Source organism: Phyllostomus discolor, chromosome 2 (genome assembly GCF_004126475.2).
Source record: "Phyllostomus discolor isolate MPI-MPIP mPhyDis1 chromosome 2, mPhyDis1.pri.v3, whole genome shotgun sequence".
NCBI classification, from domain to species: domain Eukaryota; kingdom Metazoa; phylum Chordata; class Mammalia; order Chiroptera; family Phyllostomidae; genus Phyllostomus; species Phyllostomus discolor.
This window is the reverse complement of record NC_040904.2, coordinates 166379414-166404533: the sequence shown is the minus strand read 5'-3', so window position 1 is coordinate 166404533 and position 25120 is coordinate 166379414. Positions and strand designations below refer to the sequence as shown.

The 25120-nt window shown below is 55.9% G+C and overlaps 1 protein-coding gene and 1 long non-coding RNA gene across 5 annotated transcripts; one reads left to right on the top strand and one right to left on the bottom strand.

Moving 5' to 3' along the window:
- The first annotated feature begins 202 nt into the window (after positions 1–202).
- ASIC1 (acid sensing ion channel subunit 1) lies at positions 203–24311 on the top strand. 4 transcript variants are annotated; one of them, XM_036019049.1, is made up of 12 exons: positions 203–725; positions 1555–1932; positions 2582–2777; positions 18406–18556; positions 19183–19310; positions 19599–19752; positions 20117–20173; positions 20636–20789; positions 21209–21300; positions 21798–21877; positions 21979–22083; positions 22235–24311. In XM_036019049.1, the coding sequence occupies exons 2-12, from the start codon at positions 1571–1573 to the stop codon at positions 22337–22339; spliced, it is 1584 nt and encodes a 527-aa protein (XP_035874942.1). In that variant the 5' UTR covers positions 203–725; positions 1555–1570; the 3' UTR covers positions 22340–24311. The 4 variants fall into 4 exon arrangements, with proteins under 4 accessions (XP_035874942.1, XP_035874943.1, XP_028387575.1 ...); XM_036019050.1 differs by having other exon boundaries at positions 204–725; positions 19602–19752; XM_028531774.2 differs by lacking the exons at positions 203–725; positions 1555–1932; positions 2582–2777 and adding an exon at positions 14874–15988 and having other exon boundaries at positions 19602–19752.
- On the bottom strand, positions 10444–13733 carry LOC118499091. The gene is made up of 2 exons (XR_004901603.1): positions 12792–13733; positions 10444–12666 (listed from the first exon to the last, which is right to left on the bottom strand). It is a non-coding gene; the product is annotated as an uncharacterized LOC118499091 (long non-coding RNA).
- Positions 24312–25120: the final 809 nt, after the last annotated feature.

Genomic DNA, 25120 nt, shown 5'->3' with positions numbered 1-25120 from the left:
TTGGATCAGTCAAGTGTGACTCGGAGCTTGTGTGTGTGTGCGCGTGCGTGAGCGCGCGTGTGTGTGCCACCAGAAGAAGCAGCAAGAGTCAGGAGCATCGATCCGAAGGAGACAGAGCGGGGAGGGGGACGCTAGGGGCAGACACCCTCCCTCTCGCGCGCGCGCAAGAGCGCGCGCGCACATACACACCACACACAGTCACACACGAGCCATAGGGCCTCGCAGGAAGGGAAACGGCTCTGGGACCGGAGGGAGGCAGCGCCGCCGAAAGCGGCCGGGAGGAGGGTGAGGCAGCGGGGGAGCCCTGGGTCCGGCTCCCAGGTCTGGGGGCCCGGCGCGCACACCAGCCCGGAGACACCCTCGCAGACACTCGTAGGCGCGCACGCGCACCCTCTCCCCTCCCCCTCGCCTCTCCTCCCGCCGCCTCCCGGCCGGACGATGGATCCCTGCAGATCCCGAGGCTGAGAGCATCGCGAACAGCGCACCGCGCCGAGCTGGGGCGGACCGAGCTGAGGCGAGCCAGCGAGCGCTCGCGGGCGGGCGGGCTGACCGAGCCGAGCTGAGCCGGGCCGGGCCGCTCCCTGCAGGGCTCTGCGCGGCGTGCCGCGGCGGCCGCCGGCTCCCGCTCCGGGCCATGCGCCCCTCCGCGGCTCGGCGCTGAGCCCGTGTCCGGCCCCGCGCCCCAGGACCCGCTGCCGCCTGCTGGGTTCCCGAAGCCCCTTCAGGTGGGTCTATGATCCCCCTGCCTTTTGCCCCCCAAAGCCGGGACTTTCTCCCCTCTTGCTTTTCTCAGCTGCTGGGGTGGCTCGGTGGCTGGGGAGGGGGGCGGGGGCCGAGTAGGGGATCTGGCTGCTTCCAGAAGCTGGACTGGAGGAGGGAGGGCTGTTGCGTCCGGGGCGGGGACAGCTCGCTGTCATAGGGAACCGCCCCCCCACCCCCATGCATCCACCTCAGACTGCCCTCACCCCCACCCCAACATACACACATACAGCCTGCGGGTTAAGAGAACTAGAGATGTCCGCAGGTGAGCGCTCCAGCTGGGCCCCCTTCCTACCCTCCCTGGGGGTTTTCTGGTCCAGGTTTAACGGGGGGGGGGGGGGTAGCGCAGTCCTGGGGACACCCCTTGACCAGGAGCTTCTGACCCCAGGTTCAACCCATATGGGGGAGTCTTTGCCTCCAGGATGGGGTGGACATTCCTGTCCCAGAGTGACCCCACATCTGGAGGGAACTCCTGTGCCTGCCTGTGGAAACATTGGGACTTCCCTCTCGCCCTCAGATGACTATATCTGGGGTCCCCTCTGGCTGGGGAAGCTGCCTTGGGAAAACATTCTCCCGGCCTGAGCTAACCACCGGGTGCTCTTGCATTTGGAGGAACTCTCTTCTGGGAATGTGTCCTTTGGCCAGCCCCCTCTGGGCTGGGCACACCAGGGAAGCCTCCTGCCCCAGAGGCCATGACCTCTAGAGATGGAGATTCCAGACAGGCACATTTGGAGGGATCCTATGTGTACTGTCATCCCAGGACAAAGGTGGCCTCCCTCCCTCTCCCTCCCTCAGGATCCCCTTGGCCAGGATGGAACTGAAGGCTGAGGAGGAAGAGGTGGGTGGCGTCCAGCCGGTGAGCATCCAGGCCTTCGCCAGCAGCTCCACGCTGCACGGCCTGGCCCACATCTTCTCCTACGAGCGGCTGTCCCTGAAGCGGGCGCTCTGGGCCCTGTGCTTCCTGGGCTCACTGGCTGTGCTGCTGTGTGTGTGCACGGAGCGTGTGCAGTACTACTTCAACTACCACCACGTCACCAAGCTGGACGAGGTGGCTGCCTCCCAGCTCACCTTCCCTGCCGTCACGCTGTGCAACCTCAACGAGTTCCGTTTCAGCCAAGTCTCCAAGAATGACCTGTACCATGCTGGGGAGCTACTGGCCCTGCTCAACAACAGGTGGGTGGCTCCCACCCGTCCCCCAGCTGGGCCCCTAGAATTGCTGGTACCCCTGCTTCCAAACACCGAGTCCAAAACCATAAAGCCCAGACAACCTTGCCCTCCGGTCCCTGCCAAGTCTGCCACTCACAGCAAAGGAATTGGGGCTCTGCCGAGCACTCAGCTAGGGGAGCCAATCTCTGATCCCAGCATGGTCCCAAACAGCTCCGCCCCTAAGCAGTCTGAGCTGTGAGACATCACCAACCTCTACAGAGTGACCTTTGCCCACCTTCCTGCCACGATGTCTTGATTTTCTCTTCGCTTGGGGGATGGGGACAGACCATCTTTGAAGGGTAGAAACTATAGTATACAAGCCATGGTTCGTGCTGTGATCTCTCCACCACCCTACTCTGACCCTCGTGCTGAGATGCTCATCTCCTAGGCAGCCACTGCAGATCCTTCTGTCATCTCAGATCCCATGGGGCGGGTTGTCTGGACATGCCCTGCTCTCTCTCTCCTGTGCCTGGGCCCAGGCCTGGCCCCAGGGCTGTGCGCTGCCCTCCTCCCTATCCCCTCGGGGTTGCATATGGGACTCGAGAGGCCGAATGGGGGGAGACAAGAGCGGAAGGTCGTGCTGATCCATGCCTTGCCCCCCTACCCCCGGCTCCAGGTATGAGATACCGGACACGCAGATGGCAGATGAGAAGCAGTTGGAGATACTGCAGGACAAGGCCAACTTCCGCAGCTTCAAGCCCAAGCCCTTCAACATGCGCGAGTTCTACGACCGCGCGGGGCATGACATTCGAGACATGCTGCTCTCCTGCCAGTTCCGGGGGGAGGTCTGCAGCGCAGAAGACTTCAAGGTGGTGAGTGAGTCCCCTGGCGCGGCCGTGCGTCAGCCAGGCCCCCAGAGGAGGGGGAGGCTAGGAGCAGGTGGGCCTCTCATCCTGCCTGCCCCTCTGGGAGAGGAAGCTGCGAGAGTCCCTGGCGCTCAGAAGGGACTTTGTTCAGCATAGGGGTGCGTTCGCTCGGCGTGAGGGCTAGAGCCTCGGCCCCCGTGTCCGTGACGGTAACAAAGAGAGCCCCCGTGCACGACGCACACACGGACACCAGCACAGCCTGGGGCAGCCGTGACCCCTTCAAACTTACTTTCTGGGCCACAGGTGTCAGAGCTGGGGAGGGTTTGAGGGCCGTCAGCTGTGAGCTGGAAAGAAATGCAGACGTTACCACCTCACTACTGAATCAGAGTCCGCATTTTAACAAGACCCCTATGTGATTTGAATTCAAGTTTGAGAAGCACTGTGAAACGTGAAAAGTAAGAGAAGCTTTTCCCTCGAATAGCCAGACAGGTAATTCCATCGGTGCCACCCCTCCACCCCCGCATACACACAGGCACACATACACTGTCCAGCTGGGTTACCCCCTTGCCATCGAGAGCCACAGAGCCAGGGTCTGAGGAAGAAGAGATGATTTGGGGTACAAGTCACCGCTGAACTGAAAGCTCCCTTTGCTTCTTTAAATGGACATGCCCCATAGACACACCACCCCCCATAGGTGGGGCTGCCTCAAAGCCAGCACCCCAGCCAGGGTTAGGGGCACTGACTGGCATCTCGTGCACCAGGTGATCCCAAGCAAGTCATACAGGTTCCTGAGGGGTTAGAATTGGACAGAGGCTGGAAAGGAACCAGAGGACCTGGGGCCATGTGTGAAAAATAACATCAAATAGGAAGACGATGCTTGTAACTCTTCAGAATGCTTTCTAGACTGTCCTCCAGTGCCCTGGATAAATAGCAATGTCATGTCTGTTTTACAAATACAAAAACTAAGAGGTGGAATGAGTTGTCTCTCAGAGCTGGTCAGCGACAGATTCAGGATTAGAACCTGTGTCTTGTTAAGTCCCAACGCAGTGTGCTCTTTTTGTTAACACTGCTGCCCCTATTTCCAGTTCCGGCCCTTGCTGTTTGGAAACCTAGCCTCACCCAGGGGCCCCTTGTTCTCCATGCCTGCCCCCAATTCTCCACTGTAAGAATCACCCCCTGTCCCCCTGCCCATGCTCCCCCTCCCTTGCTTGCTTCCTCCCAGCACTACGGGAGCGTGCACTGCATTTGTTTGTGTGGAAAGGTTGGAGCTGTGGTTCCATGCTTGTTTTTTCTTGCTGCTACACAAGACTTCCCAATCTTTTAAAGCCCTGCTCTGTAGACTGGTTTCATGAGCCTTTGTCAACCCTGCAGAGGTTACGTGGTTCTGCTTGCTGAACCAAATGGATGGGGAGTTTAAAGGGATGCAAAAACCACTTTCTTCCTCAAAACAGGAGGGTCTTGGATTCCCCAGAGCCCAAGACCAGAGGGTTCCCAGGCTCACCAACTGTGCTCTCAAGACTAGTAGGACTGTAGGTGGAGGTGGAAGTGAAGGCCAAGGCCCTCCTCCTCTGCAACATACTCAACACATGAGCGGGCGGGCCTACCCAGAAAGACCGAGAAGACCCATCAGCCTGGGTGGTTTGTAGCGTTGGAGGAGGGAGGGCATTGCTTGGCTCGACCTGGGAGAGGGCTCGGGTATAAAATGTGGGTACAGTTTGTCCATAGAGAGTGTTCAGTTGCTCCACTTGTTTCTCCTGTCTGGAGAGGCTCCAAGTGGTGATGCTAAGACATGTTTGGTTTATGGAAATGAAGACACTGGAATGTAATTGTTCTGGGTTGTCAGAAGGGATGACTCTAAGCAGTCAGGTGGAGATATGATTGGTTCAGAAAGTTCTGGAGAGAGATATACAGGCTAGGCGCCTGCGGGCCCCACACTGGCACTTCTTGGTCTGTGTTGCCAGGGAAGGCCAGCTTTTTGTTGTTTCCGAATCTGCGTGGAAGAGCTGACACTTGACCTGGCTGAACCCCAGCCCCTCCGCCCCTCCTTCCACCTTCTCCCGTTGACCTCACTGCCCTCCCCTTTCTGTGTCAGGAACTCAACCACCTCTTCCCAGAGGGATGTTCCCCCGTGGTGGGAACTTTGTGAGTCCACGTCTGACCTCTCCCCGGCGGAGAAGGCCTCTGGCCGTCCTCTAGCTCCCTGGTTCTGAGGGGCGCAGACACTCCTCGCCCAGTGCCCCACCTTCTGTCTCCTCTCCTTGGTCTCAGAGTACACACCTGCCTCGTCATCCTTGCCCTTCTCTGCCAGACCAGAAGACATGCGTCTAGCCCCCAGACAGATGTGGCACTGACGGACAACATCTGTGTCTGGTCAGAGCTTAAGGAAGACCATCTTGGCACCTTCTGCCACCTCAAGAACAGAGGTTCTTAACTGGGGGCCCAAGCCCCGGCTCACAGTGTTTGCAGAATATAGTGTGCGTGGCTGCCACGTGGACTCTTGCAGGTTTTAAAGGACAGCCCTCATCCAGCCTGTAAGAGGCTGTTTTGAGGGTGTGTGGGTGTGAGACTGTATGAGGGTCCGAGAGGGTATGTATGGTCCCAGGGGACAGTTCGGGGGGCACAGGAACAGTATACTGTGGTCCCTGAAAGTCCCCGGCCCCCCTGGGGAGATGAGCATCCCCCGCATTGTGCTTCCAAGAGCAGCTCAACCTCAGGGGATAGACAGTGGTCACAGAGTGTTTGCTGGGTCCATCTCCCAGCGGTGGCCGAGTCAGCTTGGGAGGGTGGGGGTGAATATGGGGAGCCTGGGCTAAATCAGGGAGGAACTGGTCAGAAACTGTTTGGGACTGAAGAGGCAGAGGGTGATGATGAGAATATCCCCACAGCAGCTCGGTTGGGTGAGCTGCAGGAACTGTCTCCTGAGCTACCAAAAGAGCAACCAGAGAACCCCCCACAAGACCCTGGCCACCTCCTCTTTCCCTTCATGGTGGGGTGCTTGGTTGCCGGGACAACCAAGGGTCTGAGGTTTCACTCTCCCACCCCACCTCGATGCCACCCAGACCGAGGCAGGGCAGGGGTTCCGTGGAGGGGGCCTTGGGGGCGCAGCTGTCTGCTCGTGTCTGGGTGGGGGCTGGGGGGAGTGAGCACAGTCGCAGCTGGTGCCAGCCTCCAGCTGCACCTTATCTGTCCCTGGCAGTGGGAGCGCCAATGTGGCTGGAATGCTGAGCAGCACCGAGGGGAGGGGGCTGGCAGATGGTTGCCCAGTCTGCCCCGTGCCACTCCCTCCTCCAGCTGAGTCCCAGAGCCTCTGCCTGGGGGAGAGAGAAGCAGAATTCATTTCTGGACCCTGGAAAAGAAGGAAGGGGAGGGCAGAGATGGAAAACCCTAGGGGTGGGTGTGTAATGGGGATAGTATTCTCCCTCGGAAGAGGGGGGGCGGAGTTGGGAGACAAGGGCTAGGGAGACACAAATCCCTGAGGGGGTCCATGGGAGTCCTCCAGGACTTTGGAGTGGAGTGGGGGACACAGAAATCCCCCTGCGGTGCTGCAGGAGGATGGAGTCTTCTGGAGCACTTTTGGGAGTGGGATGCTGATATAAGAGATGGGTGTGGGTGGGTGATTCTGCGACCCAGAGGGGAAAGAGAGGTCATCTTAAAGCCAACAGAGCCGGATGGCAGGCCCCAGGGAGCCAGACTAGCAGGGAGCTGTGTTTTCCCCGGGGCCAGCTCTGCCCCTTCGCTGACACCCCTCACACCCGCACCCCCCACCCCAGAGCAGCTCGGACCAGGGGTCCCTTGGAGGGCCCAACGTTACTACCTGGATCTGTTCCCCCAGCCAGGTAGGGAGTGGCAGGGCTGCTGAGGAGAAAGGCTGCCCAGACTGCCGCACGGAGAGAGGAGAGTGGGTCGTGGGCAGCCCCCTAATGGGCGAAGGAGGGCTCTGACCAGGGAGCCCGCATGGACTGCAGAGGGACGGGAGAGCCGGAGTGAAGAGCTGACTTTGAAGGAGAGCCGTTCCAGACCTAGAGGCTCTTAGATACTTCCTCCAGCCTTATCCTGACCTTCGCTCCTTCCCCCTTGGAAGGCCAGTTGCAAGAACCCAAGGGACCCTAGGTTGGGCTCGAGCTCTCTCTTTCTCTCTGACTTTCCCCTCTCTCCTACATTTATACACACACACACCCTCCTGCTGACTTGGTTTCCTCTCTCACCTCCTCCCTCCCCTGTCACTTCTGACTCCACCTCTCTCCCAGACTACAGTCAGCTAAGAGGCTACTCTAAGTTAATTGATCTCCTGGCTGTTGGCTAAAGTAATAGGACATTGATGTAAGTAACCGAGTGCCTCAGGGGACAGAGCAGGGAGTTGCCGGTGGGGAGGAGGAGCACCTCTGAGCTTTGGGCCTTTCTCCTGCTCCAGCCTTTGGGCAACTGAAGGGTAGGGCCCTTCTGCACCTGGTGTGCCTCCAGGAAGTGGAGGGGAGGCCTGCAGAGAGGTGGATGGTTCTGCTGTGGAAGTGGCCTCTGAGCGTGCTTCCACCTCTGTGGAAGACAGTTTCAGTTCTGGGGTGGTGGTGACGGAGGCCGAATACCAGACAGGAGGTGTGTCAATCTCCACTTGATTTACTCCTGTGACAGAGGCCCTTCTAAGTGTCAGGCCCATGCTGGGTGCCACAGAGGGTGGTGAACAGGAAGGCCCTGCCCCTGTCCTCGGGGAGCTTAGAGTGAAGGGCAGTGCCCAGGCAGGCTCAGAGCTGAGAGGGTGGACGGTGCTAGCAGAAGCCTTGGGAGCACGGAGTAACGTGCCCAGGATGAGAGGAGCCTCGATGTCTCGGCGGAGTCCTTCCTGTCTTCCCAGCCCAGGTCAGCTATTCCAAAACAACAGTTTCACAGAACGTGTGGTTTCTCCCCCAGCAGGTGACCAGCCCAGTCCTCTCCAGCAAGAGGATGGGTCATTGCCTGCCTTTGGCCAGGCCCTCTAGTGTGTCCCTCACTGTATGTCTGAGGGGGCTGCTCCAGGGCCTCTACCCTCTGGCTGCGAACCATCCAGTCAGGACCCTTGCGTGGGGATCCTGGAAGGCAAAACTGGGAAGGAGACTGCAAGAATGAGAAGTGGTACCTAGTTCTCATGGAGGATGAGGCTGGGTGCTGGCACTCCTGGGTTCTATTTTGGGCATACTTTCATCTGCTCCATTTCTGAGCTGCCAGGTCCAATTTTCTGCCAGGAAAGGGGGCTCTCTGTGGATTGTTAAATTATTCTTTGCCAATGGGCAGCCCCTCCGTCAGCCTCAGGGACTCCGGCTAAGCCCATGACGGCCCGTGTGTAAAATGCACGTGCAGTACTGACCATCCTGCACACATGCAGCAGAATCTTCCTCACAGAACAATTTTAAATGAGTATGGAGCTGCCATGTATTCACCTTAAGGGAAAGTTCTCTTAAGAAAGCGTGAGGACTGAGATTCTGCCACCCCGGGCTCTCCAAGGCCACTCCTGAAGTAAAAGAAGGGCAAGTTGTGATTGTTCTGAGCGCCTATGAGTTCATGGGGAGAAAACCCTGTCCCGCCCCTCTCATCTGCCTCCCCTGCATACGTGTGGCAGTCCTGGGGGCCTGGAAGGTTGGGCTGTGTGGCTTAGTGGGTGTGTGTCCCTAACTGGTGCGTCACACCATCGCGCCAGACTAGGAACATCCCTAGGGGAGAGACTGCTGCAGTGGCCTTGACCGTGGACAGCATCCAACTCAGACTCCCTCACGACACGCTCCCTGCATGTGTGACCCACGCTGCAAGCATGCATGCCCCTCCACGTGCATGTCTGAGAGTGGGAGGCTGTGGATGTAGATGAGGGTGAGTGGACGTGTGCAGATGTGCATGGGGCGTTGCGGCTCGCTTTGCGTCGCTGTGGGAGATGGCTTGTGTGCGGGCAAGCCCCTGGTCACGTGCAGAGCACATACTGGCAAAATTAATCCTCTCTTTTTCAGTCTCACCTTGCAACATACACGTTCCTTTTCCTTTAGCTGGTGTGATGCTCATAATTCTTGGAGAAAGGGAAGATGTTAATATCTTCACTTGAAAGATGAGCATAGTGAGGCTCAGAAGTGTTGGGTGACTTGCCTGAGGTCACACGGCCAGTAAATGACAGAGCAGGACCTTGACTTCAGATCGTCTAGGCCCAGGTTCTTTGTGCGTGATGACAGGAGTGAGAGTGAGGTGTGTGGTGGTGAAGGGTGTTCCGGGCTCCCCATCTTCCCACACTGTGTAAAGATGCAGGAAGGGAAGAAAGGATGCAGAGGAGAAGGAACCCCAGCCTCAGGTTGCATGCGCCAAGTCTTCTGACTCCTCTGCCTTTTTGCTGCACCATTTGGCCAAGCCCAGCCTTAGATGAACCCACCCACCACTGCTTTCCCCAGGGTGGTTTCAGGACGGCCCGGCTCTACCAGAGAAAGTCACGCAACAGACCGGCTTGGAATTGCACTGCGTTCATGACCAACAGCCTTAAATGGGCCTGCAGTGCTTCCTGGCGCCCCCCCCTCCCCTACCGCCCCCGCCACTGGGTTTTCCCAGTCAACTTGCTGTCCTCAGTGGTCACTGCAAACTTCTCTGCACTTCTCAAAGGTCCACCCTTCCAGGCCCCTTCTCACTCGCAGCAGATGACCTTGGAGAAGAGGGCAGCCTTAGACAAGGTCTCCTACTTCCTCTGGGGACCAAGACCTGGAGGGGAACATCCATCTTATCAAGACCGAAATCTCAACCTCTTCTTTCCATCTGATCTCCTTCTACCTTTGTAGGACTCTTCCCCCAGAAGCCCTGCCTCTCCCTCCTCTGCAGTCAAGTCTCTCCGTCTCTGGTAGAACCTTCCTATTGGCACTGAAACGTGCTTAAGATTCTCCCATCCTGAATCACGTGGCTATCACAACAGCTAAAGCTTAGTGAGCACTTACTATGCATCAAGCTTTAGGTTAAGATACAAACCAAAATACAAATGTCTGAACTCCGCAGCCCCTTCCAACTCCCACACATGATGTCTCTCTTCCTTTTACAGACAAAATTGTTAAAAGGGACGTACATATTCCACTGTCTTCATTTTTTTCTTTGTTTAAAAAGACTTTTATTTTAGAGAGAGGAAAGGAAGGAGAAAGAAAGGGAGAGAAGCATGTGTGATCGGCAGCATGCCCCCAACTGGAGACCTGGCCCACAACCCAGGCATGTGCCCTGCCAGGGAAGCAAACTGGCGACCTTTCAGTCCACAGGCTAGCCCTCAATCCACTGAGCCACACCAACCAGGGCTACTTTTTCATCTCTAACTCTAATCCACTCAGGCTGCCTTTTCCCCATCGCCAGCACTCCACCAAAATGGTTGTAGCTAAGCGACCCTCATGGTGCCAAATTCTACACACGTATTTTTATCCCCAGTCTCCCAATAACTCTCAAAATAGTGGACCACTGCCTCTTTTTTCAATTCTCCTCTTTCCTGATGACTCTCTGTTTGATGACATTTCTTTACTCTCTGTTTTCCTCCTTTATCTAATAGCCACTCCTTCTCTGTCTCTCTGTCTCTTTGCCAGTTTATTCTCTTCTATTTGATCATTAAGTGTTGGCACTACTCAAGCCTTTCTCTTCTTTTAAATCACGAGGGGTATGATTGAATGTATAACTCGATGAATTTTTCATTAGAATTTTTTTGTGTTCGTGTAGCTTACAATTGAATATTTCACATATTACACTGACTGGTATGTATGTACATTGGTATAAATGTGTAAACCATTTCTGGGACCTCAGAAAGTTCCTCCAGACCCCTTCCTAGTGAATACCACCACATAAAAATTAACCATTATTCTAACTTCTGTCAGTATAGAGAAGTTTCACTTGTCCTTAAACTTCCTAAAATATATGTACCCTCCATACAGTATATTCAGTTTGGTAGGTTTTTTTCTTATACTTATGTCTGTGACATTTAGTCTCATTATTGTCTGTTTTAGTAGTTAGTTCTTTTTCAGTGCTATGCAGCATCTCATTACCATAATTTATTTATTCCTTCTACTGGACATTGTAGTTGTTGCTAGTTTGGGGCTATTGTAAATAAAACTACTATGAACATTCTTGTTCATTCTCTCGGTTGATGTGTGCACTTGTTTCTCTCGGATGTACAACTAGGCTGTTGTTAAGTCATAGGTCAGGATTCTGCTTAGCTTTAGTAGATGTTACAAAATCAGGCCTTTTTTCTTTCTATCTATTTTTCTTCTTAACTTTATATTCTGTTCTGGGGCATGCTCATCTTCACTTGTGACTTCAGTTCCCATCTACACACTGACCACCGCCAAGTATGTGTCTCAGCCCAGATCTCTCCTCTCAGCATCAGTCCCAGTGGCCAATTTCTCTCTTAACATCTCCATTTGGACGTCCCCAAGGCTCCAAGAGCCAGTGTGTGCAAGCCAAATTCATCATCTTAAGCTCTCAAAGTAGTCCTTTACTTGTGTTTCTGATCTAGAGAGCCACCCCATCATTCACTTGCTTATGCAAACTAGAAGTCATCCCTGATACTCCATCACCCTCACCTCCCTGAACAGAACCTGTCATTGTTGCTTCCTGAACATCTCCACCCTGTCACTCTGTTCCAAGCCACCCCACCACTCCATGCCTTACCCGAACCTGGCTTCCTAACAGGTCTTCTAGTGATCCCTCTGATTCTCCCTGATGGTCTCTTCAAAACACTTGAAATCCTTCCATAGGGAGTTGTCATTGTCCTTGGACCAGAGTCCTTGCTAACAACCTTCAAGGCCTGAGGGGTCTGCGTCCTGCTAGCTTTTCCAGCCTGTGTTTACCCTGCTATGTCCTCCTCCGGGAGGTCTCTCCTCTCCTTGGTGTAGACTCTGCTCTCTGTAATACCACCCCTGCCCCCCTCCCCATGCAGACCTTTACCTAATTACTACTCCTTGTTCTTTAGATTGCAATTCAAACATCTCTTCTTTCCTGATTACCCAGGCTGGGTCAGATTCCCTATCATTCACACACCATAAAACCATAGTTTTTTATAACCTTTACAATAATTGTAACTATTTATTTTTGTGATTTTTTTAAAAAGCTGATGTCTGTCTCCCCCATTGGACAGCAAGCTCCATGGGGCAGGACCCCAGTCCTTTCTCTGTTCTCCCCATGTCCTTAGCATGTAGACACTCAGGAAATACTTGATGAGTCAATGAAAGGATGAAGAAAGGGATTTAGAGAAGAATAACTTGATTCTGGTCTCCAGCCCACTGTGCGCTCTCCGTGAGACTCGAGGAGGTCACTGTGCTTCAGTTCCCTCATTCACCACATAAGGATGAAGTCACTCACCTGCTTGTCTCACTGTGCTGTGTAAGGGTCCCACGAGATACTGTTTGAAAAGTGAGAAACATTCCACAAATGTGAGCAGTGGCTGGAGTTCAGAGAGATGTAGAGAAAGGCAGAAACCACTAAGTGACCACACACAGGTGAGGAGAAGTACTGGTTGGGAAGTGCCGTGGGCAAGGGCGGCGTCCTTGAACAGAGGTTCGGGACTGAGTTGTTCTGCATGTGGGCCCGCTTGGGCACGTCTCCTGGGGCCTTCTGTGTGTGCTTGGGGGTCTGTGTGTGCGGCCTGCCCCCACGCTCCATTACTGTGGAAAATTGGATTTGTCTACTCGAAGGAGCTGAGGCAGGAGAGCATATTAGAGATGCACAAGGGAATGCGGTTAGGGTGTGTGCTGTGTTTGCTGCCCCACAAGAGGGCTGTGTGTTGAGATGTGTAGGTGTGCGGCGTGGGTCTTTGTATTGGTGTGGGGAGGAGGTGTCCGGTCATACCAGATTTGCTGTCCTCAATTGTAAGGCCCCCACCATGGACGCTTCCTCTGCCTTAGTTTCTTCCTTCTGGGAGTCCAATCTACTTCCCCTACCAGGAAGTCGGGAGGCGGACAGTGCCCTCTAGTGGGTGCGAGGAGCATAGGCAGCTGTAGCTTCCCCAGCCCAAGCCTCAACCTAGGCTGGCCCCACCCCCAACCCGGGTCTGGAACTAACCTCTGGAACACATCCTGAGAACGTGTGAAGCCTGACAGCTGAGGTCTTGAAGGCAGGGTGAAAATGCGCATGGGACAGGAAACAGGAAGGAAACCCGTGAATTCATATAGGGAAGGCCTGAGGACCACAGCTGAATGTGAGGGTCTCTCTCTCCTCTCTTCATTTCTTTATCTCTGGTTGCCCACGGTATTCCTGGTCTTTCTCGGTTCCTGGGTTCCTGTCTCTCCACTTGGTCCCTGGGCCCTGCTCATTCTCATTGTCCTTGTCCTCAGGAAATATGGGGCACTACTCATGCCTGGAGGGCCTTGAGCAAAACTGAACCTTTCAGTCTGCTCCTGGGGGGAGGGGGTGGCCACTAACTACGCCCTGTGAAGTCAAGGAAGGCTTCTTGGAGGAGGTAATGTATGAGTAGGGTCTTGAAGAATGACTAGACGTTCTCCAGATGGAGTCCAGGGAAAGCACGGAACTATGGATAAGTCTAGCATGCCTGCGGAATAGGAGAAGAGCATGGCAGCTTGACGATGGACTGAGGTGAAGGAGAGATGAGGCTGGAAGATAAATTACAAAGGCCTATGGGGTTGGGGTTGAATTTTACCAAGAGGCGCTGGGGAGTGAGAGAAGGTCTTTAAACAGGAGAATGGTCAGAATTACATAGCATGGCGGGGGGGGGGGGACTGCAGGGATGGGGGCTGCTGTTCAGGCAGAAGAGGAGGAGGCCAGCCTGAGGGAGATGGCGTGAGGGTGGAGAGGGGCCAGATCTCAAAGGCTGCTCTTCTCTGGGGCCTCGCTGTCCCTGGCAGCAAAACTGAGGCCAAAGGTCCCTCATCAGTCAGTTCTGCTAGGACTTGGCACCCTGCCTTCCTTGCTCAACATGCTCCAGGGTCTTTGCATGCAAATGGAGAGGGGAAGCTGTGTGGGAGCAAGAGGGAGGGGAGAGGAGGAGAGGGATAGGAGAGGGATAGGAGAGGAGGAGAGGGAGGGGAGGAGGACCTGGGGCTGTGGGATGGGTAAGGAGTGGTAAGGCCCAAGTAGCCTTGTCTGACCCCTGCTGCTCCTCCCCTGGCCCCGCAGAGGAAGGGTTAATGTGCTTCGCCTCCCTCCCTCCCTCGCTCAGGTCACCTTCTAGGCCCTGGAGACTTGGCTGCTGGCTCAAGTTCCTCAACCAGTGGCCCTGAGTAATCAGAGCCCACAGAGGGGCCGGGGGCCTGGGGAAGGGAATGAGAAATTGGGGACATGGGGAGCCTGAGAGACTGAGGGGCTGGAGGGATCTGTGAGGCTGAGGGTTTTTGGGGGGGGGTACCCAGGTTGGTTCCCAGCACTTTCCACTTGACCCAGGACCCTGTCTGTTCGGATCTCAGTTTCTTCCACCCACCAGAAGAAAATTCCTCAAACTCCTCTGCTGCACTGTTAGGGGTGGGCAAGCTGGGATGGGGAGCAGTGATCTGTCAGGAAGCTTTTCTGCTGCAAGAGATGGGGTCCCCCCCCAGTGCCGGGAACTGGCCATAAATGAGTCTGTGGTCAGTCAGAGACCTGTGCTAATGGAACCTGGGCTGCCCCCCAAGCCACAGAAGAGAGTGGAAGAGGGGAAGGTGACCTAAGTACAGCTCGGCATGGGGGAGGGTGCCGACTTGAAGCAGAGATGGGGTCTGGGGAGCGAGGGGAGGAGAAATGGGGTCAGGGACTGGCTGGAGGGAAACTGGAAGTCAAGGGAGTGTGACTGCAGGAGAATTAGGGGTTCAGGAAGTAACTGAAAGTAAATTGGGGCCAGGACAGTGATTGAAAGGAAACTGAGAATCAAAGGGATAATTAGAAGAGAACTGGGTTATAAGAGTGTATTGGGAGAGTTGGGGAGTCAATGAAATAACTGGGGCATTTTGAGTCCGGGGACTGGAGAGGAGTTAGAGGTCTGAGAGAGTGCCGAGAGAGGCTGGGGCGCAGATGTGTCAGGGGCAGGACCGGGTGGGGATGAGGGAGAGGACCCTGAACTGGGCTGGGAAGGCTGAGGGCATACTGAGGAATAGATCAGAGGGTGATAGGAGCTTGAGTGTGTGTGTGTGTGTGTGTGTGTGTGTGTGTGTGTGTGTGTGATGGGGGAGAAGCAGGACTGTTGCTGGCTTGGCAGAGGGAGCAAAGGACTGTTAGGTCCCATCTCACTTGGAGAGGTGGGTACCAGAAGCCCCTAGAATTTTCCAAGTTTCCATTCTGTCTTCAGCCCTCTCCTTTCTGCTGGAGCTAGTGACAAGAAAGAGGCACTGGCCCCCTCCTCTCCATCGGCCTCCCTTTCCCACTGCCATCAATTATTCATCAGCCCGGACACCCGCCCTCCCTAGCAGGGCAGGCTGGTCCTCCTCTCCACGCCCCGCCCATCTCAGCCACACTGCCACAGAGGCCCTGGTGAGGAAGGACACGGCCGGCCAGCTGGTGGCAAAGACCTGGCAGAAGGGCTGGGTGGCTGGCTCCACCGGACCCTGCCCGGGGTCACATCTCCTTCCCCTTTCTCCTGCTGATCTGCTGGTGCCGGGAAGCCCCTGGAGAAGATGCCAATCCAGATCTTCTGCTCTGTGTCGTTCTCCTCTGGAAAGGAGGCCCCAGGGCCTTTGGGAGATGTTTGGGGTCCCCACCAGCGGCAGCAGCGAGACAGCTCAGAATCAGAAGAAGAGGAAGAAGAGAAGGAAAACGAGGCAGCTAGGGAGGAGGCCAGGGAAGGGGAAGATTTGCCCGTGGACTTGGTGGCCTTTGCCAACAGCTGCACCCTCCATGGCGCCAGCCACATCTTCGTGGAAGAGGGTCCAGGGCTGAGACAGGCTCTGTGGGCAGTGGCCTTTGTCCTGGCACTGGGTGCCTTCCTGTGCCAGGTAGGAGACCGCGTTGCCTATTACCTCAGCTACCCGCACGTGACTCTGCTAGACGAGGTGGCCACCACTGAGCTGGCCTTCCCAGCGGTCACCTTCTGCAACACCAATACTGTGCGTCTGTCTCAGCTCAGCTACCCTGACTTGCTCTACCTGGCCCCCATGCTGGGGCTGGATGAAAGTGATGACCCCGGGGTGCCCCTCGCCCCCCCAGGGCCGGAAGCCTTCTCTGGGGAGCCCTTTAACCTGCACCGCTTCTACAATCGTTCCTGCCACCAGCTGGAGGACATGCTGCTCTACTGCTCCTACTGCGGGGGGCCCTGTGGCCCTCACAACTTCTCAGTGGTGAGTGGGGGCCCATGCCTGGCATGGCACCCCGAGAGTGTCTGCCACGGCTCACCCTGACCATCACTTTCTGGGGCTGGGGCTGGCGGGTCCTGCTCCCCCACCCCTGACCTTACCTGAACTATGCACCCTCCCTGTCATGTCTAGAAAGGCCTGGCCACGGCTTATCTGGGAGCCCCAGGGTCTGGAGCTGGGCTGCTATTCCCAGCACTGTTATTCCTGTTAAAATCGTGAAATACGTCCATGCTAGTTCATAACTAGTCACTGCCCAGGGGCCCCTGGTGTCTCCCTGAATACCCCCAAGCATGTCCAGACCCCCTGTGATTCAGCTGCACCTTGGACCTTACTCCAATTCTGAGGTCAACCTCTGACCTGCTGGTGGCTGCCTATGCCTGGACTGGAGCTGGGGTGGGTGCCACAGGTTTCTAGAGGTGCCGGAGGAGAGCGTGGAAGAGAGGTGGAGGGGTGGGGACAGCCCTGTCTCTATCGCTACCCCCTCACAGCAGCTGTGGTATTGGGGACTTTACTGCCCCCTCCCATGATCTCCCGGTGCTCCTCCTACAGCGCGTTTGCATGTGCTGTGCACCCGAAGGAGAATACCACGCCTCCTTTAAATCCCTCCCCAGGTCTAAGTGGCCAGGGACCCTCTTCCCAGGGAAGTCCTCACTGGGAGTCAACCTTCTGCATGCCTTGCCACTCTAGAGTCTCAGGCCTTTCCTGCTGAGGGACCAAGTGGCATCCCATCTTTTCCCCAGTTCAGCTTCCAGTTCTGTCTGACCTGACTCCTCTCCTGCCCTTTCCAGGTGCCAGATGCCGTCTTCCTTCCCCACACACCTGTCCCTTAGTCCCCAAGCTCCTTCTTAGGGCAGGAGTGGGTGGGTGTCATCATATCAGTGCATTGTAGACTGACCACAGACAGACAGGGACTGGGAGGTTTGGTCCACTGGACCTCAAACAGGCCAGGACCTACAGAAACACCCCCAAAGGGATCCACCTGACTTCCTCTGGGCCTAAGGGTAGAACAGAAACTGTTCACCCAGAACCACAAGATGGCAGCAGCAGTCCACCTGGGGTGGCCAGGGCAAGCCAGAGCTCTGGGAGGCCTCAGCCACCCGGAGTCCCTCACACCCCCCAGATGGAAGGACCTGTGACTGAATGCCACCAAGCCCAGGAGTGGGGCTGGAGGGGATTAGGAGCTGTCAGGGTTCTCTCCCTACCTCACCTTGGGACCTCACCCTCCAAATGGGGGACAGCATGTTTTCTTTCCTGGAGGGGAAGGGAGCAAGAACTCTGTTTCTCAGTAACCCCCCTCCCCCTGCGGCGCCAGCCTGGTGTGACACTCCGTCTGTCTTTCTCTCTGGGCTGAGTGTGTGTGTGTACTAATCTATGACTCACTCTGTGGACTTCATCACCAGCAGCAGCAGTAAAACACACCCCATCCGTGGGAACCTGGAGGCATTCAGGGAAGCTGTGGAGAAAGGGCCATAAAGAATTTGTCCACTCCTTTCGGTGGTGGTACGGGCTGCTCTGGGGCATAGGGTGGGGAGGCTGCCCCCGGCGGAGCGCTCTGCACGGCGCTCTGCAGAGGACCTCCTGGTCCGGCACGGGCACTGCTGACTACACACGCCCCGGGGCGCTCAGCGCCACTGCTAAGAGGAGAGCTGTGGTGCTTGGGTGAGCAGGGACCTTGGTATGGCACCTGGGACAATGATGGATATAAGGCGCTGATGGCTGCAGGAAACTAAAAAGTTCGACTTGGTTTGGAAGAGGGTCTTGAGGAAAGAATTTCAGATGCCTGGGGTGAAATCCAGCGGTACAACTGTGACAGGGTCCTGGTGATGGAGGTGTGTGTGTGTCAGGGCCCCAGCAGGTAAAAGACCGCCACTCAGATAATGTAACGGAAAAGAATGTAGCAGAGGGACCGCGTACTGAGCTTTGGGTAGAGTTAAGGAAACCGAAAAGGGGGCCGGAGGCACCAGGCCATAGTGGGAGATTGCCACACAGCCCCAAGGAGCACGGGGAGGCAGCTGGCCTGCAGGGAGCCCTCCCGCAGGACTGGCTGCCTGGACGCTCTCAGAGACCCTCAGAGACCCGGTGTGGGGAAGGAGAAGTGCCCCACCTCTCCCTCCTTCTGCCGTAGGATCCCTGACCCACGCCTCCCACTGGCCAAACCCAACCAGGAGCTGTCCGGGTAGCACAGAAGCACCCCACAGGAGCCTGCTTTCCAGGGCGCACGGCAGGGCAGAGAAGGGCAGAGAGTGGGTGGGAAGGAAGACGGAGGGAGAAGGGGCCGCCCAGGAGGAATCAATCCTGAAGGGTGCTGCGATTCCAGCAGCTGTGGGGCGGCCTGGGACGGCCCCCTGTGGGTCCAGGGGATGCCGGCAGGACCCTCAGGCTCTTTGCTCTGCCCCTGCCAGGTCTTCACGCGATATGGAAAGTGCTACACGTTCAACTCGGGCCGAGATGGACGTCCACTGCTGAAGACCATGAAGGGTGGGACGGGCAATGGGCTGGAGATCATGCTAGACATCCAGCAGGACGAGTACCTGCCTGTGTGGGGAGAGACCGGTATGTCCCCTCTCAGGGGCCCCTCCCCTGGCTGCTAGGCCTCAACCGCGGGCAGGGGACTGCTGGGCTCCACTGTGGGACCTGAGGCAGGCCTTGGGCTCTCTCCCTTCCTCCCAGCATCTCCCTGTTTCCTTCTCTGACTCTACCTGATTGTCACACTCACATTTCTTGGGCTCCCCCTTCCTGGCTCAGTTACTCTCCAAGGTAACCAGCCATCCCTTTCCATCACTGGCCACCACTTGCTCTATAAATAACTCTCTTCTTGGGCTGCCTGCCGTCTGTCTGGTCTCAGGGGCCTTGGGGCAGAGAAGGATGGGGGTGAAGGGAGAAAAGGAGGGGGAGAAATGGAGACCGTCTGAGGCAGTGTGAGAGAATCTGAAGGACCGAGATGCAGAGCCAAAGCCAGGTATGAAAAGAAGTTCGCAGGATACAGGGGCCATCAGGGCAGCATGGGGCTGGAGAGCCCAGAAGGAAGTTCGGGGTGGGCTGGGCCCGCCTAAACAAATCCCCCCAGTCCCAGTGTATGCTGTGCTTATTCCCAGGAGAGGCGGGACGTCCCCAGCTCTGGAGGAGGTTCAGGAGTCAGAAGCCCTCCCGACACCCCTGCTGTCCTCTCATTTTCCCAGATGAGACATCCTTTGAAGCGGGCATCAAAGTGCAGATCCACAGTCAGGATGAACCCCCCTTCATCGACCAGCTGGGCTTCGGCGTAGCCCCGGGGTTCCAGACCTTTGTGGCCTGCCAGGAGCAGCGGGTGAGAGGGCCACCGGAGGACGGCCCGGGGTGGGGTGTGGAGGGGTCAGGATGGAGTGGCAGGCAATGGCTCATGAGAGGGACAGAGGAGCCAGGACCTGGGTAGTGATTTGACTAGTAAGAAGCACGAGTGAGCTTTAAAAATGGGGACACTTTCTAAACTCTGAGCCCCTCAGAGGCTGTGGAGGGAGAGGGGACAGGATTCCTGAGTTCTGCATCTTGTCAAAGAAGTCCATCAAGGTGACTTGGGAAGAAGTCCCCACACCCCCCAGCTCCCCGGCTCTCCCAGCAGCTCATCTACCTGCCCCCGCCCTGGGGTACCTGCAAAGCTGTTACCATGGACTCGGATTTCTTCGACTCCTACAGCATTACCGCCTGCCGCATCGACTGTGAGACGCGCTACCTGGTAGAGAACTGTAACTGCCGCATGGTGCACATGCCAGGTCAGGCCCCCGAAGCTCCGAACAGGCCGGGGGCCCCTCAGCCTGCACTGCCCCTCGCCAGCTCCCCAGGCATATCCACCTCCCCCCACATGGAAACAAGACCAGCTGGCTTCTCCCTGCCCCAGCTCCAGCCCTGTTCTATACCCATCTGTCCCTGACCTCAATTCTTGCCTGTGCCCATAGGGATGGGTGGGAAGGGTCCAGAAGGGATGGACTGTGGGGTGGGTCACCTCCAAGACAGATTGGGAGCCAGCTAGTCCTACCTTTTCCTACTCTCCCAGCTTCTGTCTAGACCTTTGATACAACCACTGTCACAAGAGCCCTTTAATTTTCATCCTACACCACTGTCTTCTCTCCTCTGTAGGGGATGCCCCGTACTGCACTCCAGAGCAGTACAAGGAGTGTGCGGATCCCGCCTTGGGTGAGCACCCCTGTCCTGGAGCGGTCTGCGGTGGGGAGGGAGGCTGCCAGCCACATGCACAGGGGTTTCATACCAAGCTCCAAGAAGCTTCAAATAACTCCTGGATCAGGCTTCACCTGAACTCTCCTGTGCCTGACTTTAGCAAGGTTGGGAATAGCATCTCTAGAGGGCCCTGTGAAAAATGGACAGGGGCCACCTGGGAGGGGCCCTCACCCTCTCTCCTCAGCACCTGAGCTGGTTGACCCCCGAGGACTCTGAGGGAAGGAGATACAGGACCAGGACATACCCATGGGGAGACTGGGTGAGGATCAACACAGGGTGGGCTCAGGGCTGAGGTGAAGGACAGGTCCAAAAAAGAGAAGGGGGCCCGAGGTTCCTTTGGGCAAGGCCAGAATGTGCGTGTTGGGGAGGTGCTGACAGAGGGCACCACTCAACTGGCGCCTCTCACCTGGCTGGGCACAGACTTCCTGGTGGAGAAGGACCAGGAGTACTGTGTGTGTGAAATGCCCTGCAATCTGACCCGCTATGGCAAGGAGCTGTCCATGGTCAAGATCCCCAGCAAGGCATCAGCCAAGTACCTGGCCAAGAAGTTCAACAAGTCTGAGCAGTACATAGGGTAAGGGCTCTGACAGTGAAGGGTGGGGCTGCTGGGCTGGGACCGTGAAGGGAGTCAGCAGGCTTCCACAGGAGCCAGCAGATGGGAGGAAGTTGAACCTGGGGGGGCATGGAGGAAAGATCAAGGCTAAACAAGTAGGGGAAGTGCCTCTTTCTCTCTCCTCCTCACCTCACCCTCTGTCTTCATTCTCCTTGCCGGAACTGGGATCACCTCACACTCGCTTGTGTGTGGACTGTCTTTCTGTATATGCCATCACATTTAATCCTCACAACACCCCTAAAAGGCAGGTACCCCCATCAGCATCTCATTTGATGGATATGGAGACTGAGATTCAGAGAGGATAACTTACTAAGGTCACCAGACTAGTAAGGGACAGAGACGTGACTTAAACCTAGGTCTCCTCCCCAACCCCTTTGCAGGGAGAACATCCTGGTGCTGGACATTTTCTTTGAAGTCCTCAACTATGAGACCATTGAGCAGAAGAAGGCCTATGAGATTGCAGGGCTCCTGGGTGAGCTGCTGATGGCACCTGTCCCCTTCCCATGTCATGGGCATGGTGTGACACCCCACCACCCAAAGCAAGCTGCTCACTTCTGTCCCATGAGCCCTTCCTCCTCAGCCATCCCCAGGGGCCTTTCCCCAAGTTCTGCTGTCTTGGTATTTGGTGGAGGGAGGGAGTGGAGCCTTCTCTTAAAGGCCAAGTGGAAGAGATAGGCCTGTGGGCATGAGTGGAGGACTATTTCATATGCCCTTGAAAATCTGTCTAAAGAGTAAGTGTTGGGGTATATCATATACAATTTTTTGAATATTACCTTTTGATTTTAGAAAGTAGAAAAAAACACAAAAGCATGGAGAAGGAAATAAAGACCCTATCAGAATCACTTTGCCCTCCTTCCATAGAAAGGCTGTTGATCCTTTCACAATTACAACTGGCCTGCCTCTGTCCCAGTGGACTCTGCAGCTCCCATGGTGTCTTGACCTTACTGACCTCCTTGTGTCCCCCTGCAGGTGACATTGGGGGCCAGATGGGGCTGTTCATTGGGGCCAGCATTCTCACGGTGCTGGAACTCTTTGACTATGCCTACGAGGTAAGCGGGGGCGGGGCACCGGGTGGGGCCATGGATGGGCGGTTGGGGATGGTGGTGTTCCAGGCAGCCTGCAAACCCACCCACCACCCGACACGTCCCAGGTCATTAAGCACAAGTTGTGCAGACGAGGGAAGTGCCAGAAGGAGGCCAAAAGGAGCAGCGCAGACAAGGGTGTGGCCCTCAGCCTGGATGACGTCAAGAGACACGTGAGGGAGTGATAGAGGGGTACCCTCCAGGCCCACCCTTACCCCCACCACCAGCCCTGGACCACGCCCCTTGCCACCTTTACTCTTTGCCTCCCCCAAGCCCTAGTGACACCCGTCAATAACCAGTCTCTGTCCTGTGCCATTCCCTCAGAACCCCTGTGAGAGCTTGCGGGGCCATCCTGCCGGGATGACGTATGCTGCCAACATCCTACCTCACCATCCGGCCCGAGGCACTTTTGAGGACTTTACCTGCTGAGCCCTGCAGGCCACTGTACCAAAGGCCTAGATGGGGAGAGCTAGGAGAGCAAGGGGGGCCCCCAGCTGCCCCCTACACCTGCCCTGGGGAACCATTCACCCCTCCCAAGGCAGCCCCCATTTCTGGGCAGTCCTTTCCTCTTGTCTGTGGTGAGGACGGAGTCTTGACCATAGAGTCCTCTCCCTGTCTCTATACCATTCTTTTTATTTTTAACAAAACTAATCTAAAAAAGAAACTAAAAAGAGAGAACTGGGCAAGTGACCTCAGGCTACTCCTCTCTGCTCCATGCTGCCTCCCCCGGCTCCCAGCCTGAATTCTATGTCTGGCTGTCTGTCTGGCTGTCTGTCATCTGAGTGTCCACCTGCATTTTGCTGCCACCAGTCACCAAAGCCCCCCTAGTGGTGGTGGGGGAGGGGATCCTCCAGATCCGTAATTTGGCCCCAAACCAGAGAATGTACTTTGAAGGGGAGGGATAGTGGTGGTGGTGGGGGACTTCCCCAGCCTTAAGAGACCCTCTCAGCCCAGTGACCACTCCCCAACCCCAAGTCTCTAGGTAGGAACTAAGGCCCTAGCCTCTCCCCCCCCCCACAGCATGTGAAGTCACTAGGGAGGTGGGGGTGGGGACCCCCTGAAGAAGTGGAGATGGGGACAAAATGTGGCCCTGGTGCTGTAGGCCACATCCTGATATTCCCATCTCAGAGCTGCTGGAGAGAAATCCCCAAGAGGAAGCCTTCCTCTCCCATCCCATACAAGATCCAGCTGGTTGGCTTCCAGCTCAGGGAGAGGGGCACTGGTGCCTAATCTCACTGGTCCCACTCCCAGGGGCCCCTGCAGAGGGCCACATCCATAAATTTTCTTATGGAACTGTCCCAAGTCCTCTCCCCCGACTTCATTTGCTTTTCTCAACAACCTCATCTGCATTTTCTATTTCTATGTGATATAGACTCTATATTGCTATATCTCTGTATATACTCTCCCCTAACTCTGTCTGTCTCTGCCCCATCCCCTTTTGTCTCTAAGAACCATCCTCCCACCCCAAGTACCCCTTCCTGTGTTTCTGCTCTCTCCCTGGTCTCTGAATGCCTTCACCTGTATAAAGAGTTGGACTCTCTCCCCTGGTGTCTGTACTGTGTACACATCCCTTTGAGAAGCACAAGGAGACGACATGCGCATTGTAACCTTCGCACTGTCTTGGTGGCGACATAAAGGAAGCTGTGAATCACAAGCTCTGCCTCTTTTGGCCTCACCCTCTCCTTCCAACCTGGGCATCCTCTGTCCTCCCTGCAGCCTTAACATTCCCTTCCCTCTCCACCCACCCCAATCCCTTTGTCTGGCTGCCTGTGGCCTCCCAAGGGATGGGACTGGTACAGAGAGAACCCCCACCAGATGGAGATCTGCTCTCACATCAAGCCAAGGGCTTCAAAGACTGAGGGAACTATGGATCAGTGACTCCTGCAGGTGAAGCAGTGGAATGCTGACTGGCAGAAGCTGCGGTCCTCAGTCAGTGGCCTTTCCCTCCTTCTAGGTGCCCAGCCCCCTTTCCTCACCTGATACCCAAGCCCATCACTTATATTTCCTGGTGAGGTACCATTTGGTAGTGGGAGGAAAGAGAGGGGAAGTTGAAAGCTATTCCTACCTTAAAGAGAAGTGAGGGAGTTAGAGGGCCTGCTGTACCCCCTCCACCAGACAGTCCTCCCAGGCCAGGGCCCTGCTTCTTCCCAGGCCTTCAGCTATCTCTAGGTCTCCAACCTCAGAACAGGACCTGTGGCAGGTCACCTGTGCATTGACCTGGAGCTGCAGAGTGAGGCTATAGGATCTTTGGGAACTCTTAGTTCCAGTAAGTAGTTCCTTAGAGAGAAGACCTCTACAGAGTGGAGCAGGAGCAAGGCCAAGGGGTGTGCATTGGCTGGAGAACAGCAGGCAGGGCTATGGGTGACGCATGCCTCTGGTCTAATAAACTGGGTTTCAACCATCTCCTCTTCAGTGTTGTTCTTCTCTTATCTGAATAGTACTTAGGCCTTCTCATTAAGTGCCTAGAAGTAGGCTCGGCTTGGGGCCAAAGCTTGGACCGACAATCAGAGGAGGAATAAGGAGGCTCGGTCCTACTGGGATGAGACAGACTGGCCATCACACCAGGAATGGCCTGAACCCCTGGACAGAGAAAGGGGTCAAAGGCAACAAACATCTCAGAGAGAAGTCCTAGCACGCAGGATTCTTTGGAGAGGAAGCAGGGTCAAAATTCAAAATAAAATCTGGAAGCAGGTTAGGTTGAAAGTCAGGGAATAGGTTGGACTGACATTCTAGTGAGGTAGTTACTGAGGCACTTTTACCTGTGGAGCTCTGGGCTACGTATGAACCAGATCTGGATTGTAGGCTTTGGTTTTACTGCTAACCTGTTGGTTGACCTTTGCCAAGTCATTTACTCTCGGAGTTCAGCTTTCCGTTTGTAAAATAGAATAAACAGTATGTTCTCCTCTTCAGTCCCTCGGGTTTATAGCAGTATGAGAAGGAAACGAAAAACAAAGAGCTTTGGAAAGTTGAACGCACTGCGGCAAGATGAAGCAATTACACCATCACCCTCTGGATCAGAGCGTTGGGGGCGCGGGCTGGGGCCTGGGCTGTGGTCCTGCTTCCAGGGCCTGTCTTCCTCCCGTCGGCCTGGGGGCGCCCGCTCACAGGGCCTCTCTATCCCAGAGCTTTTCTCTATGGTTTTCCCTCACGGACCTTCAACGCGAGAGGGCGTGGCCAACACGCCTTTTCCGCTAGTTGCCCCCTCTAGCC